Source organism: Myotis lucifugus, unplaced genomic scaffold, assembly GCF_000147115.1.
Source record: "Myotis lucifugus unplaced genomic scaffold, Myoluc2.0 scaffold_0, whole genome shotgun sequence".
Taxonomy (NCBI): Eukaryota; Metazoa; Chordata; class Mammalia; order Chiroptera; family Vespertilionidae; genus Myotis; species Myotis lucifugus.
The window spans coordinates 61,476,120-61,492,074 of NW_005871048.1; the positions used below are offsets into that span (position 1 = coordinate 61,476,120).

The 15,955-nt window shown below is 41.8% G+C and overlaps 1 protein-coding gene and 1 non-coding gene across 2 annotated transcripts in view; one reads left to right on the forward strand and one right to left on the reverse strand.

Moving 5' to 3' along the window:
- The window catches only part of ZNF622 (zinc finger protein 622), an 11,660-nt gene extending 10,098 nt beyond the window's left edge, over nt 1-1,562 (forward strand). The window contains 2 exon segments of the mRNA XM_023763136.1: nt 4-29; nt 1,290-1,562. Of these exon segments, the coding sequence (XP_023618904.1) occupies nt 4-29; nt 1,290-1,417 (154 nt within the window). The 3' untranslated portion in view covers nt 1,418-1,562.
- Nucleotides 1,563-15,368: 13,806 nt separating this feature from the next.
- LOC111825669 lies at nt 15,369-15,475 on the reverse strand. The gene has a single exon (XR_002828854.1). It is a non-coding gene; the product is annotated as a U6 spliceosomal RNA (small nuclear RNA).
- Between the last annotated feature and the right edge of the window lie 480 nt (nt 15,476-15,955).

The following is a 15,955-nucleotide window of genomic DNA, read 5'->3' on the forward strand; positions in this document are numbered from 1 at the left end:
CAGAGCCCTGGGATGGACTGGCAGCACAGGTATGTCGGTGTGGACAGCCACAGACCAGCCCATGCACTCGTTTTATAGCAGGGCTGGGGGAAGTCGCTTCCATTTATGTCGTCTTTGTGGATCTAGAGAGGTCTAGGGGAAACTTAGCCTCTTGGCTCTTTGGCTTCCTTTACCACTTGGTTTTTTTATGCAGTAAACCCAGTTCTGTGACTTAAGAACTTCATATTCCTGGAACTTTCTAAAACTGCATCAACACCATTAACTTTTTCAGAAAATAATAATTACCAAAAAAGTATTTAGCAATCACCAAAGGTTGAAAAAACCCTGGAGGTTACACAGAAGAATTAAGTAGTATCTTTGTGGCAAAAGTGGAGTCCTATCTGATGTACTTGTAGGTTCTTAATGATGAGCATGAATAATATAATTCACTCACACCTCCTTTTCCTCATTTATGAAATGGTGATGATAATAATAGGACCTACCTTGTAGAGTTGTGCAGGTTGATTATCATAATGCATGTGTGCTATAGTATATGCGTATAATCAAGACTAGCCATCACTCCTTTATGTACTTCCCATTGAAAACTTAGTAAGAGTCAAGCAATAAAGCAGGCCACTAAAATTGTTGGTCTTTGATACATCATCATTACGAAATTATTTAAGGGTATTCTGATGTGTCTGCTGTATGAGCTGTTCTTAGCTCTTCTGGGAAAACATCAGTCCACTAGAGGACTGTGGAGACGATAAGAGGAGAGCTCTTTTTTAATGGCCTGGAAAGCTGTGTCCAACCAAAATCCATTTTCAAGGCCACTGTGTTTATATACACTTGGTTTCCTTTACTGTGGCCACCTGTGAGCTCTTACCATTAGGTCAGAACAGATGAAGTAGAGGGAAAAGTAGCAACAGGAAGGCATCCATCAATCGGCTTCCTCTGGTTCTCACGCAAGGAGGACACCCGTGTAGGAGACTGTGACTCAGTCTGACGAGACCCTTAGAACATCACTTGGGCCCTAAAATGCATCTACTTGGTGACCTGGGCCACTTAAATCTAGCAGACACTGATTTTATCTTATGCTTCTCAATTGTATACACACACTCACACACACTAGTATATTAATTCTGGGGTACACATAAACCATAAACCCCCAGCCCACTGTATGGAGATCCCAAGGTAGCAACTTTTCTTTAAATATAAGAACCCCAAACTTAGTTTGAGATTCTCTGCAAAGATTGGGTTTTCTCTGATCACAACAGACATTTGCTTCATTCTTATCTCCTTTCCAACCACAGGAGCAGCTCTTATGAACAAACGGGACATGCAGTATGTCCAGAGGATGAAGTCAAAATGGTTGCTGAAGACGGGAATGAAGAACAATGCCACCAAGCAGATGCACTTTAGGGCCCAAGTGATGTTCTGAGGGCCTGCTGTGGATTGAGGCATTGTCTCCTGTACAGGGGTCCTTGCCTGGGAACCAGCAGAAGCTGATTGTATGACAGTCCTTTTGCTGCTACTTCTCCCTGTACTTTATCTGTTCTGACCGAATAATAAAAGGCAGAATCATATTGGCTCTTGAATATCATTTCTGGTCAGATTTTAAAGGTTATGTTTTTACAAAGTGTCTACTGGACTCAGGACTTGCACTACTGCTGGGAAGTGTCTGTTGCCTTACCCTTTATCTGATTTATGGCTGTCAGCATAATATGGGAAACTCACTAGTGACTTGTCTGTTTCAAAGTTTAACTTTCAGAAGAGTGACTTAGCAGATGATGGCACTGGAACCTTGTAAGAGGGCTTCGTTGAACGTCACCCGTTTGAATGTACTGCGGCTCAGGAGGTGGTGAAAGTCTGGGCTCGTTCATTAAATTCAGGCAAAGTTAAAGAGCATATCAGTGGCTTGCTGTACAGGCTCTTCATTTCTAAATATGAACACAAGGATGACGGGTCTGCACTCAGTTTCCAATACTGCCTTTATGTGAGCAGTTAGTTCAGGAAGGAAATAAGTGTAGTGTTTACATCTCATTTTAGAAACAAGTTACCTGAGGATGAAATCTCTGAAGTTGGTTGAGAGGAAACATTGGAAACAAAGTTAAACACTAAGTTCAAATCCATTCAGCTACCTTTGTGCCTAGAAAATTGACTTGGTTTTTCAGTCTGTAAAATGGGGTGTTTACTACCTCACAGGTTGGGGTTAAATAAATTTGCTAGAGGACGCATCACTCATTCAGTCCCCAGCGTAAAGTAAGTGCCAAAGGTCTCTGGTTGACCAAATTGGTGCCACACCGAATGGCCTGTGTTCTGGTCAGAGCAATGTTCTGAGTAGTGGATGTAGGAATGCCAGGAGACCATGCCTGTCCTTAGCATGTGTTCACGGGCCCTCATTTGCAAGAGACATGCCTCACAAACTTTGGATGCGCAGTTGAGTTAATTCTATTTCCTCTGTACACCAGTCCATTACCCTCCACAGTGAGGGCTCCCTGACTTCAGTTTTGCTCCTTCATCCTGTTTTCTAAATCCTTGTACAAGTGCCTGCCCTCTTGTGTTTGACACATTTTAAATCTGTATCCTGGGAAATGAGGTAGTGCTTCGCCTGAGGTATGCTTTTAATTTACACTTAATGAATTACATGATACTGTGCTATGGCCCGTCAGTTTCCTTTTTATTCACTCAATATGATGATAAACCTAGTTCACTGCTTCTGACTGCTGTGAGGTGTCCATAGTGTGTATCCCCTACCTGGTGCTTACCTCGTCCTGCAGCCGTTACCACACCAGCCCAGCACTGCAGTGTACCTCGTTCGTATCCATACGCCTTTAATTTTGAGCATTTTTACTTTGGGGGACAGTGAGGATAGTATGTGTACTGACCTATAATACTCCTGCCACTTTCCCCCCAGACTTTGTGTGAATTTCCTTCTTAGTTTTGATTCTGGGTTTGTGAAGCAATCCACTGTCTCACCTCTGTCTACATCACAATTTTATAGAATTCAGTTTTCTTGCCTTTCTGGAGTAAAATTCTATTGGGAGGGAGAACAAAGAAAAGAGAGATTTAGACATCATCTCAGAGTTGAATGAACCAGACAAGAAACATGACGAATGTACTTAAATAGGAGACATCTTTGTGGACTAGGGAAATATGGAAATGTCCGATGGTTTGTTTCCTGGTCATTCTCTCCTTGGATGTTTGTCTGTCTTTCTTTCCCTAGATACACTGTTTCCCACTCTGTCTTCTGTAGCTAGGATTCCTTGGGCTTCCTAGCCCATCCCTACACAGTGATTTGCTACTATTTTGTTCTTTCATAGCCACATGCTATTTTTTTAAAGGTTTTAAATGGACCAATTACTCTTTTCAAAGCAGAGTTAGTTTTAATTCTTTTTAAATATATATATTTTTATTGATTTCAGAGAGGAAGGGAGAGGGAGAGAGAGAGAAACATCAATGATGAGAGAGAATCATTGATTTGCTGCCTCCTGCAAGCCCCACATTGGGATCGAGCCAGTAACTTGGGCATGTGCCCTGACTGGGAGTTGAACCATGACCTTCTGGTTCATAGGTCGATGCTCAACCACTGAGCCATGCCAGCTACATGTTCTTTTCTTGACATCTCATGGCCATTGCATTGGAGAAGTGGGTAGAGAAGCTGCTTAAGACCTAGGGAATGCTGCTATCCTTAACTTAATGCTTGATCATTTTTAACTAGAGGCCTGGTGCATGAAAATTCATGCACTGAAGCGGGGGGTCCCTCAGCCCGGGAGCCCTCGGGCTGGAGGCGACCTGGTGATCAGGGGAAGGCGATGCCCCCATCACACCTCTGCTGCTGCCACTGCTGGCAGCACAGGCCTCAACCGGCCCTGGTTATCTGAGCCTCGGGTGGCTGGGCAGCCGCCATCTGAGGCTTGCCTTCACCTTGGGCCACCCTGGGCAGCTGGGAGGCTAAGGGGACTGGGCGACTCCAGAGGCAGGCCGCCCCAGCAGGGCTGAGGGGACGACACCGCCATCTTGTGGCTGTGGGTGCCGCCATCTTTGAGGGTGGGGCAGTCAATTAGCATAGTCCCTCCTTATTGGCTGTGGGCACTGCCATCTTTGTGATGGCATGAGGGTCAATTAGCATATTCCCTCTTTATTAGATAGGATTTTCCCTACTTGACATATTGTTGTTATTGGTCTTTGGTCTCTCCAAATTTTCATTATTCACAATTCTTTTTTATTAAATTTAAAATTAATCCAAATTAACCCCAAATTTGATCATTTTGCTAAATCCAAATTTGTAATCCAATCCCTATGGATATTTCCACTCATTGCTTATTGTCTTTAAGACAGCCAGTTGTGTGGATACAGAGCAATGGTATTACAGGTTCTTCATCAGTACAAAGTTGTCACTGGCTGCTGCAGCTGGCTGCCCGTGACTGTGGAATCTTCTCTCTTGGGAGAAATCTCAGGACCACATGGCCCTTGCAAGTTTATGTGTCTGTCTTTAGTTTGAGACATCAAGACTGGGATCAACACTGATTGTAGTGATGGCGACACAACTCTGAATCTTCTAAAAGCCAATGAATTGTACACTCTAAATGTGTGAAGTGTCTGGTGTGTGAATTATATCTCAATAAGATGTTTATTTTTAAAAGACCAGGATTAAAAGTCAGAGAATATAACCTATTCCCTCTCCATAGGTGTTACCTGTGGCTGTGCTGGTTGTTTGCACTGCATGTCTACAGAATGGATGCAGGCTTAACCTATTCGTCCTGCTTTGCTGGATGTAAATTTGTGGTTTAGTGAGCATAACATGCTTTTATGCACCATTTTCCCCCCTCCACTGTGAGGTGTAGGTAGCATTCTTGTTTTACAGATGAGGAAATAGACTCAGGGAAGGTCTTAATATTATAACGCACTGATACAGAATCCTGGGCCTCATTTATTCTACAGTGCACACTTGCACACCCAGTGCGCCGTAAACATTTACTCAAGTCCATGAGACTTGCAGCAGCTCTGGAAGAAGTTTGTTCTAGAGCTAGAAATACATGGAATCTAATGTTTACATTATTGTTACATACATGATACACACATGAGTAACAAATGTTGCAGGCATGAAAGGAGATACCACCTTTTCTTGCCTAGAACGTGAATGAATTTGAATTTTGCCCCCCACCAATTTTGGACACTTGCGGATTCATAATTGTTAAGCTGCTCTCCTCCACCTTAGTTATTTCTAAACTCTTTTAGATCCCATTGGACATTATTAATTTGGAATTCACAATAATTTGTATGCAGGAGACCAGCTGTGTTGCCAACTCAGTGTGCAGACTTTTTTGCAAGATAATCTGTCAGTCTAGAGAAATTTATAAATGCTTTGAAGAATACACATTTCACTTAGCCTCATTTGTAATCAGCACATTTTTTATGACAAAATTGATGGAGATTAGGAAGAGTTGGTTAGCTTGTTAATACTGCTGCAAACATTTGAATGTTCACATAATAATTATTGATCATTTGTGGGCTGAACCTGGGTGCTCAGGATTGTATGTTGAGATTCCTCTGCGGTACATACATATCAGTAACTGACAGGCCAAGAAAAACCTATTTCTCCTCCCAGTAGTACATACTGGTCACGACTACTCTGCAAAGTCAAACTTTTTCAGCTCCTTCAGAAACCTTTTAGTATAAGCTATTTGCTGAGTAAACATGATGCATTTCTTTTGAGGAAAGAATGCCTTTATATTTAGCATATACCTAAAACTACAGGCAGAGCATTAAAACTATATTAAAAACATCAATTCTGTTCCCTAAATCTTAATGCTTATTTCATTGAATATGACCTCTAAATCCTGAACTCACGGCATTCGTTATATTACTCCCTTATATTTTACTAGAGGCCTGATGCACGAAAATTTGTTCAAGTAGGCCTTCCTTCCCCTGGCTGCTGGCACCGGCTTCCCTCGGCACCCGGGCTGCTTCCCTCTTCCAGCCGCCCGCAGGCACCCGGGACCCGGGCTGGCTTCCCTCTGGCCCTGGCTTCATCAGGAAGGACGTCCAGAATGATGTCTGGAAGACGCCTGGTCTAATGAGCATACTACCCTTTTATTATTATAGATTATTAATGACCACATTTGCTATTTCATCCTCAAGTACCACTTTCACCTGGAGTGATGTGTCTCCGACACATTGCCCTGCCCAAGCTTACCCATTTTCTAACATAGCATCTGCAAATGTGGAAAATAAGACTCATAAAGGCGAGGGATTGGAGTTTTTTCTGAAGAGAGCTTTAGAATGCTTAGTGCCGGATAATGAGAATATTAAATTGACAATAAATGGAAACTACTATAACATTTATGCCTGGAGCATGACTCTCCTTCCAAGAGGTCTTTGCTATTTCTAATTCAAGGGAATGAGCTCTATTTGGACAAGTTGGTAGTATATATTTTTTATTCATCTTAAGACTTGGGGGAATTCTTCCTGGAAATAAACACAAAAATATATACTATTTGAAAATCAGTAACTATAAAGCAAAAATAAAATAGTTTATGTGCCAGATATTGTGGTAGGCACATTGCATGTATCAGCTAATTTAGTCCTCAGAACAACTCCGAAGGAGGCAATCTTATCATTTATCCAGGTGGGAAAACTGAGGCATAAAGAAGGCTCTAGTAAGTGTCAATGTTGGGGTATAAATCTAGGTAGTCACCTCCAGAGTCCGCATTCTTAACCACTGCACGAGGAGTTACTCAATCTTTCCATCGTGGAACCCCTTTACGAAAAGGTACTGAGGACCCTGAAGAGATTTTGTTCTTGTTAGTTGTATCTATCAATATATACCATGTTAGAAATGAAGATTGAGAAAATTTTTAAATGTTAATTTAAAAATAATACAATCATGTTAACAATATATTTTTATGAAAAATAGCTATAATTTCTTTTAAAATCTGTAGGGAGAAGAATGAATTGGTTTTATAGTTTTGCAATTATCTTTCACATCCCGCTTCACAAAAGATGACTGGGTTGGTATATCTGCTTCTTCAGCTATGACACACATCACATAGACACGGGAAACACCGCTGTGACTCAATGGGAGGGAGGACAAGGGTGAAAAGTGTAGATACCATCTTTAGTGTAGTAACATTTGTCGATGTTTCTCTCCCTTCCTCTCTTAAAAAAAAAAAAAAGCTTTGTCTCTGGACCCCCAGGGGTTCCCAGATCACACTTTGAGAACCTCTCAGTACACAGGGTAAGTGTCTTGGCTGAATACTAAGTGCTCCTTTAAAAATAGTATTTCTTCAAGTACAGCCCAGCCTGGTGTGCGGAAGGAGCAGCAGCTGTGACTGGAGACTGGGGTGCCACTATGTTCGGCCCTGGTAGTTCTTTATCTTCGCTAAGTTGCATTGTTTCTCTCAGCCTCAGATTCCTCATCTAAAATAGGGCTAGTTACAAATCCCTTGCAGAGACATTGTAGGAATTCCAAGCACTAGGAGTCCAGGTGCCTAACAGGTGCTGACACACTGAGGATGTGGTGCCTGATCAAGGGCAGCTCTTATTCCAGACTGACCAATGACGGCCAGGGAAGGAAGGAGGGGGGTCATATTGGCAAAAGGGAAGGAGAAGAGAGCCAACAGGGCCGATCCACAAACCCTTATCTGAGAACTAGATAGATGTTGCAAGTCAGATGTGTCCAGAGATTCATTAATTTGGAGTTTTAAAAAGTTAAAACGGTGCCCATCTATATATATAAAACCCTAATATGCAAATAGACCGAACGGCAGAACAACCGAACAACCAGTTGCTATGATGTGCGCTGACCACCAGGTGGTGCGGCAGAACATGGTGGGTGTTGGCCACTGTGAGATGGTGGAGCAGGTGAGCAGGGGCGCCAGAACAAGGCAGGGTGCTGGTCGCTGTCATCAGGGCAAGCCTCTGGTAGTTACTGAAAATTCTTTGCTCCTGTGCAACAGGGTCCTGCCTGGTGCTCGCACCTGCTGCTGGCGCCAGCCTCACTTGCACCTGCTGTTGGCACTGGAGCCGCTGCTCACACCCACTTCTGGTGCCCAGCACCGGCCCTGATCGCTCAGTGCCATCAGTGGGTGGAGCGGTGGCTGCCAGCCCAGATCTCCCCTGAGAGCTTCTCCACCTCCCCCTGCTCCTGAGGGGCGATTAGAGCAGCAGCCGCTGCTCGAACCTGCTGACTAAAACCATTAGTGCCAGGATGTCCAAGGAAGGAGGTGCTTAAATGAGGTCTGGAACTGGGTCACCAGCTGGCCCGTGGTCAATGAGGACACCATCACTCAGGGAGTGTGGAGTACTGGTAGCCTTGGGCATGCTGTAACCCTCTAATTGTTCAAAGTTTCACTGTGGTGAGACACCTGGGAGGGAGTGCATTGGTGGGTGCAAGGTCTTGAGGGGTTCAAGGACAGTGGTAATTTTAAGTACAGTAAGTCCTCAATGTTGTCAATAGTTTCTTAGAAACTGCAACTTTAAGCAAAACAACATATAATGAGCCGAAACCGATTTTACCATAGGCTAATTGAGAGAAACAAGAGTTAAACTCCTATGTTGCCTTATGGTCACACAAACATCACCAAAAATCCAAAAAAGACCCCAAACACTTCTAATATTAAACATTGAAATAAATGTGAGCTAAACATTTAAGGAAGATTGATAAAAACAAGTAAGATAATTATTTCCCAACCTGCTGAATCCAGTAAGGTCTGCCACCTATAATACACTCAATACTGCAAGTCCTCATTTAATTCCCATCTGTCCCCCTCCCCCACCAAAACCAGTGATCCTGGTAATTGTGAGCAGACTGCCATAAAAGTCAACTAATTCCTAACGTATCTATTACCACTACTGAGTATCCAACCTGCCAGCAACAGAAGCCAACACTGAGGCCCCAGTACAACATTCTTTCCTAAGGTGAGCAGCCAGTTACTTGTGAGCCACTGGACTGCATTTGATCCCTTTCAATCTGGAAGTGGCAATGATGAATCTTGATTGGAATTGGCACATTCCAGAAGTGGCTTTGCTTTTTTCTGCCCCAGGAACTCAGCCACCACCAGCATCCATGAGCTTGCATATTATTTGATAAACTGACATAGAACCCTACATGACTTAACCCTGGACCACAGATCCCATTATACTGTAATAGCAGAGGAAGAGCGACAATGGGCATAAATGACTGGATCCCACCCACACCATACTGTCCACCCAGAGCTGCCTGCCCAATAGAGCCTTTTGAACCCACAGCTCAGGTGACAGCCTGGAGATGATACCCTCTGAGGATGCAGTGGCATTGAATGAATGTCCATAATATAGTGCTGTGCTCCCAATAGGTACATTAAACAAGAATTGGAAGTGGGCCTGACCCCACTTACCATTACTCCCCATGATGTGCTAGGGGATTTGTGCTTCCTGGTGACTGCACATTGAGTCTCTGGGGTCCTGGTCCCCAGACAGGAATGCTTCCGTCAGAGTATACAGCAAGGATTCCATGAAACTTTAAGGTACAACTGCTACCTGGTTGCAGCACATCTACCCAGGAGATTCACTGGGTTGTTCTTGGTACTCCCTTATCAAATGTAGTGGTAAGTAAGCAAGAGCAATGGCTTGCATTTGACCATTTACCACCACAGCCATGTCTTCATGCTGACCTAGGGCTCAGAGCACTCAGGAATGAGAACCTGGGTCACCCCACCAGGTAAGCAACCCAGACTAGCAGGAGTGCTATGTGGGGGTGTAGGGGAGCCCAGAAAGGGCAATAGAAGAGGGAAATAATGATATCAGGTATAGTGGCAAGAATCCCAAAAACTTTCTCTTACAAGCTTCCCTGGAAAAACATATAATTCAAAATCATATGGAGCTAGTTTCAGATGGGATGAGAGTATATGAAGGTATTAGAACTGAGAGTCTCAAGGGGTGGACTGTAATGAATGAACAGTTTTACTCCCTAGACCTCCCAGTCAAGACCAAAGAATTCATTTCCCAAGCAGTGAGAAGAGCTGGCTGACTCCTGCACAGGGACTCATCAGTGAGTCCTACTCAGGAATGGCCCAAGGTTACAGTCCATTACCAGAGATGGACTTCTGTGAAGATAGGAAGGCTTGGCACCCTTGCCTCAATGAGGACAACTCTGAAAGGCCACTCCCATTTCCCTGTGGTATTGGCTAAGAACTCTTTGCACTTGCATCACAGCTCAGCTTCTCCCTGTGCCCATCTGCTCCTCTCACCTTCACAGGTGTGTTTCTTAGAGCATGTCCCAGTAAAGCCCCTGCGTGTGACCTTATATCTCAGAGTCTGGTTCCCAGGAACCTGACCCAAGTGCGTACTCCGGTTTGGTTTAAGCATCTTATAAATGCCTTTATTGTCCCAGTTGCTTTGATGCTGAGGTTAGAAACAAACTAGTGAATAAGAGTAAGTAATTTCTCCTTCACAAATTGAATATTAAAATATTCAGTAGTTTCATTCAGCAGAAAACTTTCGAACACAAAGGGCTTTGCTTCTATGGGAAGGCTCCCCACATAGCATCGTTCCTTCGGTGAGCTTTTGGTGTTTCAATTATTTATTTTTCAATCAAGTTCTAATCCATTGTTTAGATAGATGTTGCTGAAGTATTTTGGAAATGTAGTGTGTTTTTAAAATTAGATCCCCAGCTGTCATTATAGGGAATGTGTGTGGGCATATGGTGAATGGTCTTATTTTTAACCCCTGGATGCTGTTGGCTTGCTTCATTGTATTCCTGGAAAAGCAAGGCTGTCATGCGTGTTCTTTTTCTCACTCCATGCACAATTTTGTTTCATGTTGTTACCCACAGCATCAGATTTTTTGGGGGAAAAAATCAGCACCTTCACCTCATTAAAGAAGATCACAGACAATTGATCTGCGGGATTTATGTTCTCTTTCCGTCTCCAAGTTATTTCTTTGCGACAGGAAAGACATGTTCACTGAGCATATCATAGATCTTTTAATTCACTTAATTTATTTCTGAAATTGATAGTTTTCACGCTCTTTCTATTTAAAGTTTCGGCAGTGGGTAACAAAAGAACATAGTTTATCTTTTTTTAATCATCAGTTTCAAAACTAGTCAGATAATACGTGCAGTGATCCATTTCAAATATAGATAAGAAATCAGTAAGAAGCATGTGGAGCAGGTTTTTCTGACAGTTTTTCCTCAGATTATTTATGGAATATACCAAAACCACGAAAGTAGACAGACTAGTATAATGAACCTTCATGTACTCATCACTCAGCTTCGACAATTATCAACACTTTATAAATCTTGTTTCATTTACCCATCTCTACCTCCTGCTCCTTCCCATCACACTCACACACTCATATTCTCTCTCTCTCTCTTTCTCTCTCTCACACACACATACACACTTTTTTCCCCTGGAATAATTGAAGAAATACCAGATGTTGTGTCATTTTCCTCATAAAGTACTTTATATGCATTTAAGCAATAAGACTTTAAAAAGGTAACCACCTGAGTATTATATACCCAACAAAAATGTCTTAAATTCTAATACCCAGTGCATGTTCAAATGTCCCCAATTGTCTCAAATTTGTTCTTCTACAGTTGGTTATTCAAATAATAAGAACCAATAAAGTCAACAGTGTTCAGTCTGCATAGTTCCTCCTCCCTCTCATGCCATTGAATTTGTTGGTGAAATTGAATTATTTATCCTCTATATTCCATATTCTAGAATTGCACCATTGTTTTTCTGGGATGTCTTTGACTTGTGCCTCTGTTCTCTGTATTTCCCATAAACATAGTTAGGTCTGAGGCTTATTCGACTAAAGTTCAAATGTTTTTTTTAGGTCATGATATTCCTTATCCCGTGAACTTTCTGTTGAGTCATATTGGGAGCTCATGCTGTCAGGTGGCCTCACTTTCAGTCATGTCAGTGGTGTCAGCATGCCCCGTCCTCTGCGAGTTTCTTATAAACATTTCACCTGGGGCTGCAGCGTTCCCTGACAACTGTGGCCTAGATCCAGTGTCTCATTAAGGATTGAAATGGCACTCCCCCGGCCCCCACATCATTCCTTCTGCATTAATTAGCCATCACTCTTCTATAAAAAAGAATTTATCCTCATCAATTATTAGGCTGCTCTGAAATATAACTTGTATAGGAAAAGCAGGATAAATTCTTGATTCTTTCTACATATTTATAAATTTTCAGAGTAATGAGTTTGTAAACTTATAACAACCTACACGTTTTTAAAAAAGCATTAGTCTGAATGCATGAGTTTTTTTTATGTATTTAACATTTTAATTGTTTAATTCATTATTATTCTTTTTGCTAGTCATATGTGCCCTTTTGACTGAAGTTGGCTGTCTTTTGACATGACCTGTTTAGTCTTTAATAGTTCCTTGCTTTTCTGCATTTCAAGATGTTCCAGACTTGTCTTGTACGTTTCAGAGTCCGTATGGATTTCTAAAAGGTGATTTACTGGGCCAAAAGGAATGACTGTTTTTAAGGAGTGGGACATAGTAGGAAGAGCATGGGTTTTGGAGGTGGGTTAGAGTCTTAGCTCTATTGCTTACTAGCTCTGGGGCCTTAGAAAAAGCTTTATGTAAAAAAATGAGGATAATATGAGTCCCTATAAGGAAGAGTATGTTATAATAACATAGTCAATTATTTTATTACTAGAGGCCCAGCATGAAATTCATGCACTTGGGGGGTTCCCTCAGCCCTGCCTGAGCCCTCTCGCCCACTGCGCTCGCCAGCCGTGAGCCTGGCTTCTGGCTGAGCGGTGCTCCCCCTGTGGTAGTGCACTGACCACTAGGGGGCAACTCCTGTGTTGAGTGTCTACCCCCTGGTGGTCAGTGCACATCATAGTGACCTGTCCTTCTGCTGTTCAGTCATTTGCATATTAGCCTTTTATTATATAGGATAGTGTTAAGTGGAAAAGCAAGATTCACAATTATATAGAAAAACACAGAGAGAAATGATTGTGATCAAATATGCTGATATGTTAATAGTTGTGTCTTTTGGTGATGGGATTCAGAGATCATATTTCTCTTCTTTATGCTTTAGACTGTATTTTTCCATAGAGTGGAAATAAGATAACTGTATTAAAAGAAAATGAAGTCTGTACCATAAAACCTATAGTGTTGATTAGAATTCATTTGGGATATGATTCATCATATATATTTTTGTATCTCTCATGGTCCATTTAATCCTCTTGTCTTGTAACAGAATTTAATGCCAATTATATAATAAAGAAAAATATTGATGTAACTGTACTCCACCACCTGCTTCCTTTCTCTATGCCACGTCATATTGATTTCAATAGACCAGGTCAAAGCTGAGTATTTCCTGCTTTCAAGGATGACCTCTGAAGGCCTCAGACTATTCTGCCTCCTGGCTCTCAGGGGACAGCCTCTAAGTTCTGGGTTGGCAGCTGAAGACAGAACAGTAAAAACAGGAAGTAAAAGAAAATCTCCATTTGACATGGTTATAAATCAGTTTTCTCAGGGGACAGAATTGCTGGTGTTGGTGCTCATTGAAAATAATCTTATTGATCAGAAAACTAAACCATAGGATTCAGATGATTTGTCAAAGATGAATTAATTTTATAATCTTGTAATCCTTTAATCCTTGCAAATGATAAAAAACTTTTGTGAAAGATGTCAGCGGAGGTTTTTAACCTAGGATTTAGTCTGATTTTCAGGAATGGTATTTTGATCCTGAAGTTGAGGGTCATAATTTCCCTTTTAAAATGGACAATGAGCCCTGGCTGGTGTGGCTCAGTTTGTTGAAGTGTCGTCCCATACACGGAAAGGTCTCGGGTTTGATTCCTGGTCAGGGCATATACCCAGGTTGCAGTTCAATCCCCGGTCAGGACATGTAAGGGAGGCAAAGTTTCTCTCTGTCTCTTTCCTTTCCCCGTCCTCTCCTCTAAAATCAATAAAAACATATCCTAAGGTGACAATGAGCCTGGCTGGAGTGGCTCAGTGTTGAATGTCGACCTATGAACCAGGAGATCATGGTTTGATTCCCGGTTGGGGCATGTGTCTGGGTTTCGGGCTTGATCCCCAGTGTGGGGCATGCAGGAGATAGCCGATCAATGATTCTCTCTCATCATTGATGTTTCTATCTCTCTCTCTCTCTCTCCCTTCCTCTCTGGAATACAAAAAAAAAAAAAAGTACAATGAAACTCTACAGACATCTGAGATCTAATGGAGAGTGATAATCACAGATAACATTTTTCTTTATATTTTATTCTATTTAAATATATTTTATTTTAAAAGGGAATTCTGGATTTTAATTTTAAAATAGGTAAACTAAGTCTTATGTTGTGGAAATTCACTACAGTGTCCTGCTCAATTAAATGTGAACAATGAATTGCCTTTGACAGTCTTTAGGTGGCTGTGCTTGAAGAAACATGTAAAGTGTCCTAGTAACTGAAAATAACTGGTAAGGGTTGTTTTTCCTCTTTATTTTCCTTTGCCTTCATGTTCCTCCTCTTCGATGAGCTGATTTGGATGCTGATCTGTGGATGAACCAAACCCAAGGATTTAGCATCAGGACCTTTGTCACTAAAAGTGCTGCTTCATTCAACAGCACATCTTTAGTGGGCTCTTGTTCCTGGTGTAGGTTTTCTGTTGGATGTCGGAGGCATGTTGATGATGGAGACATGGTGCCTGTTCACACAGACCTTGTAGCCTAGCTAGCTGGACTGGACATACACACACCGATAAATAAGAGGTTAGCAGAGGCTATACCAAGAGTGTTGTGTGCTATGTGATGTCTGATGACAGGAGCCATGTAATTGTTGTAGGCTGGTAGTCTGAAATCAAAGGGTAGGCAAGCTGGAGACCCAGGGAAGAGTTGATGTTGTAGTCTTCAGTCAGAAGGCATTTCTGAGGCAGAATTGTCTTTTTCTTGGGGAGATCTCAATCTTTTTCTGTTAAGGCCTTCAACTGATTGAACGAGACCCACCTTCAACTGATTGGACACGGTCCATCTAATTCATTCCTATGGCACAAGCTTAATATTAAAAAGAGAAAACAAATATTGCTCTCATTCCTGACCTCAGGCCACCTTAAGTCCTTACCCAGAGGCAGTAACTATTACCAGATTGTTGAATTCCTTGTAAACATATTCTATGCACATATGAGCAAATGAGTATAGATGCTTCTTAAAAAATATAACAATAACACTTTGCTCATTTTTTTTTCAGTTAACAAAATACCTTGGAAATTGTATCCTTTAAATTTAGTTAAAGCTGCCTTTATTTTTTTAACAATGTAATATTCCATTGTACAAATATACCATAATTTGTTTAGTCAATTCCCCATCTAGAGTGTTTCCAATCTTATGTTTATACAGACATAATGGCCATAAATATCCTTGTACACACATTTCCCCCATTCTTTTTTTTGTTTAAATATGGAATGCTTCACAAATTTGTGTGTCATTCTTGCGTAAGGGCCATGCTAATCTTCTCTGTATTGTTCCAATTTTAGTATATGTGCTGCTGAAGCGAGCACTCCCTCATTCTTTAGGATATATCCCTAGAAATAGAATGCTAGGTCAAGGGGTATGGGCATTTGAAATTTTGACATATTAGTCAATTGTCCTCCATAAAGGACTTCCAGTTAACACCCCTACAATTGGTCGTTTTCAGCTCCAAATTACAGATGTAGAAACATGACATCACAGGTGTTATTTTCAAGGATGGTGATGGATTTGGGCTGACCCACTTTCTTTTTTTTTCTTTTCCATTTTTCTCAAGCCACTGGTGACTGATCATCAGCATTTGGGAGTGGCTGCCTGGGTGTAGTCTGAGGAAAGGGAACAAAGTGAGGGGAACTCCCCTATGGTGACATCTACCCCCGAGCTGTACCTTATTCTATTGGGCTTTGTTCAGGTACCAACCTACCTCAAAGAAATTGTGGGTTTGATTCCAAACCACCACAATAAAGCAAGTCCTTATTTTTTTTGCTGGTGGTGGGTCTTGTCTTCAATTT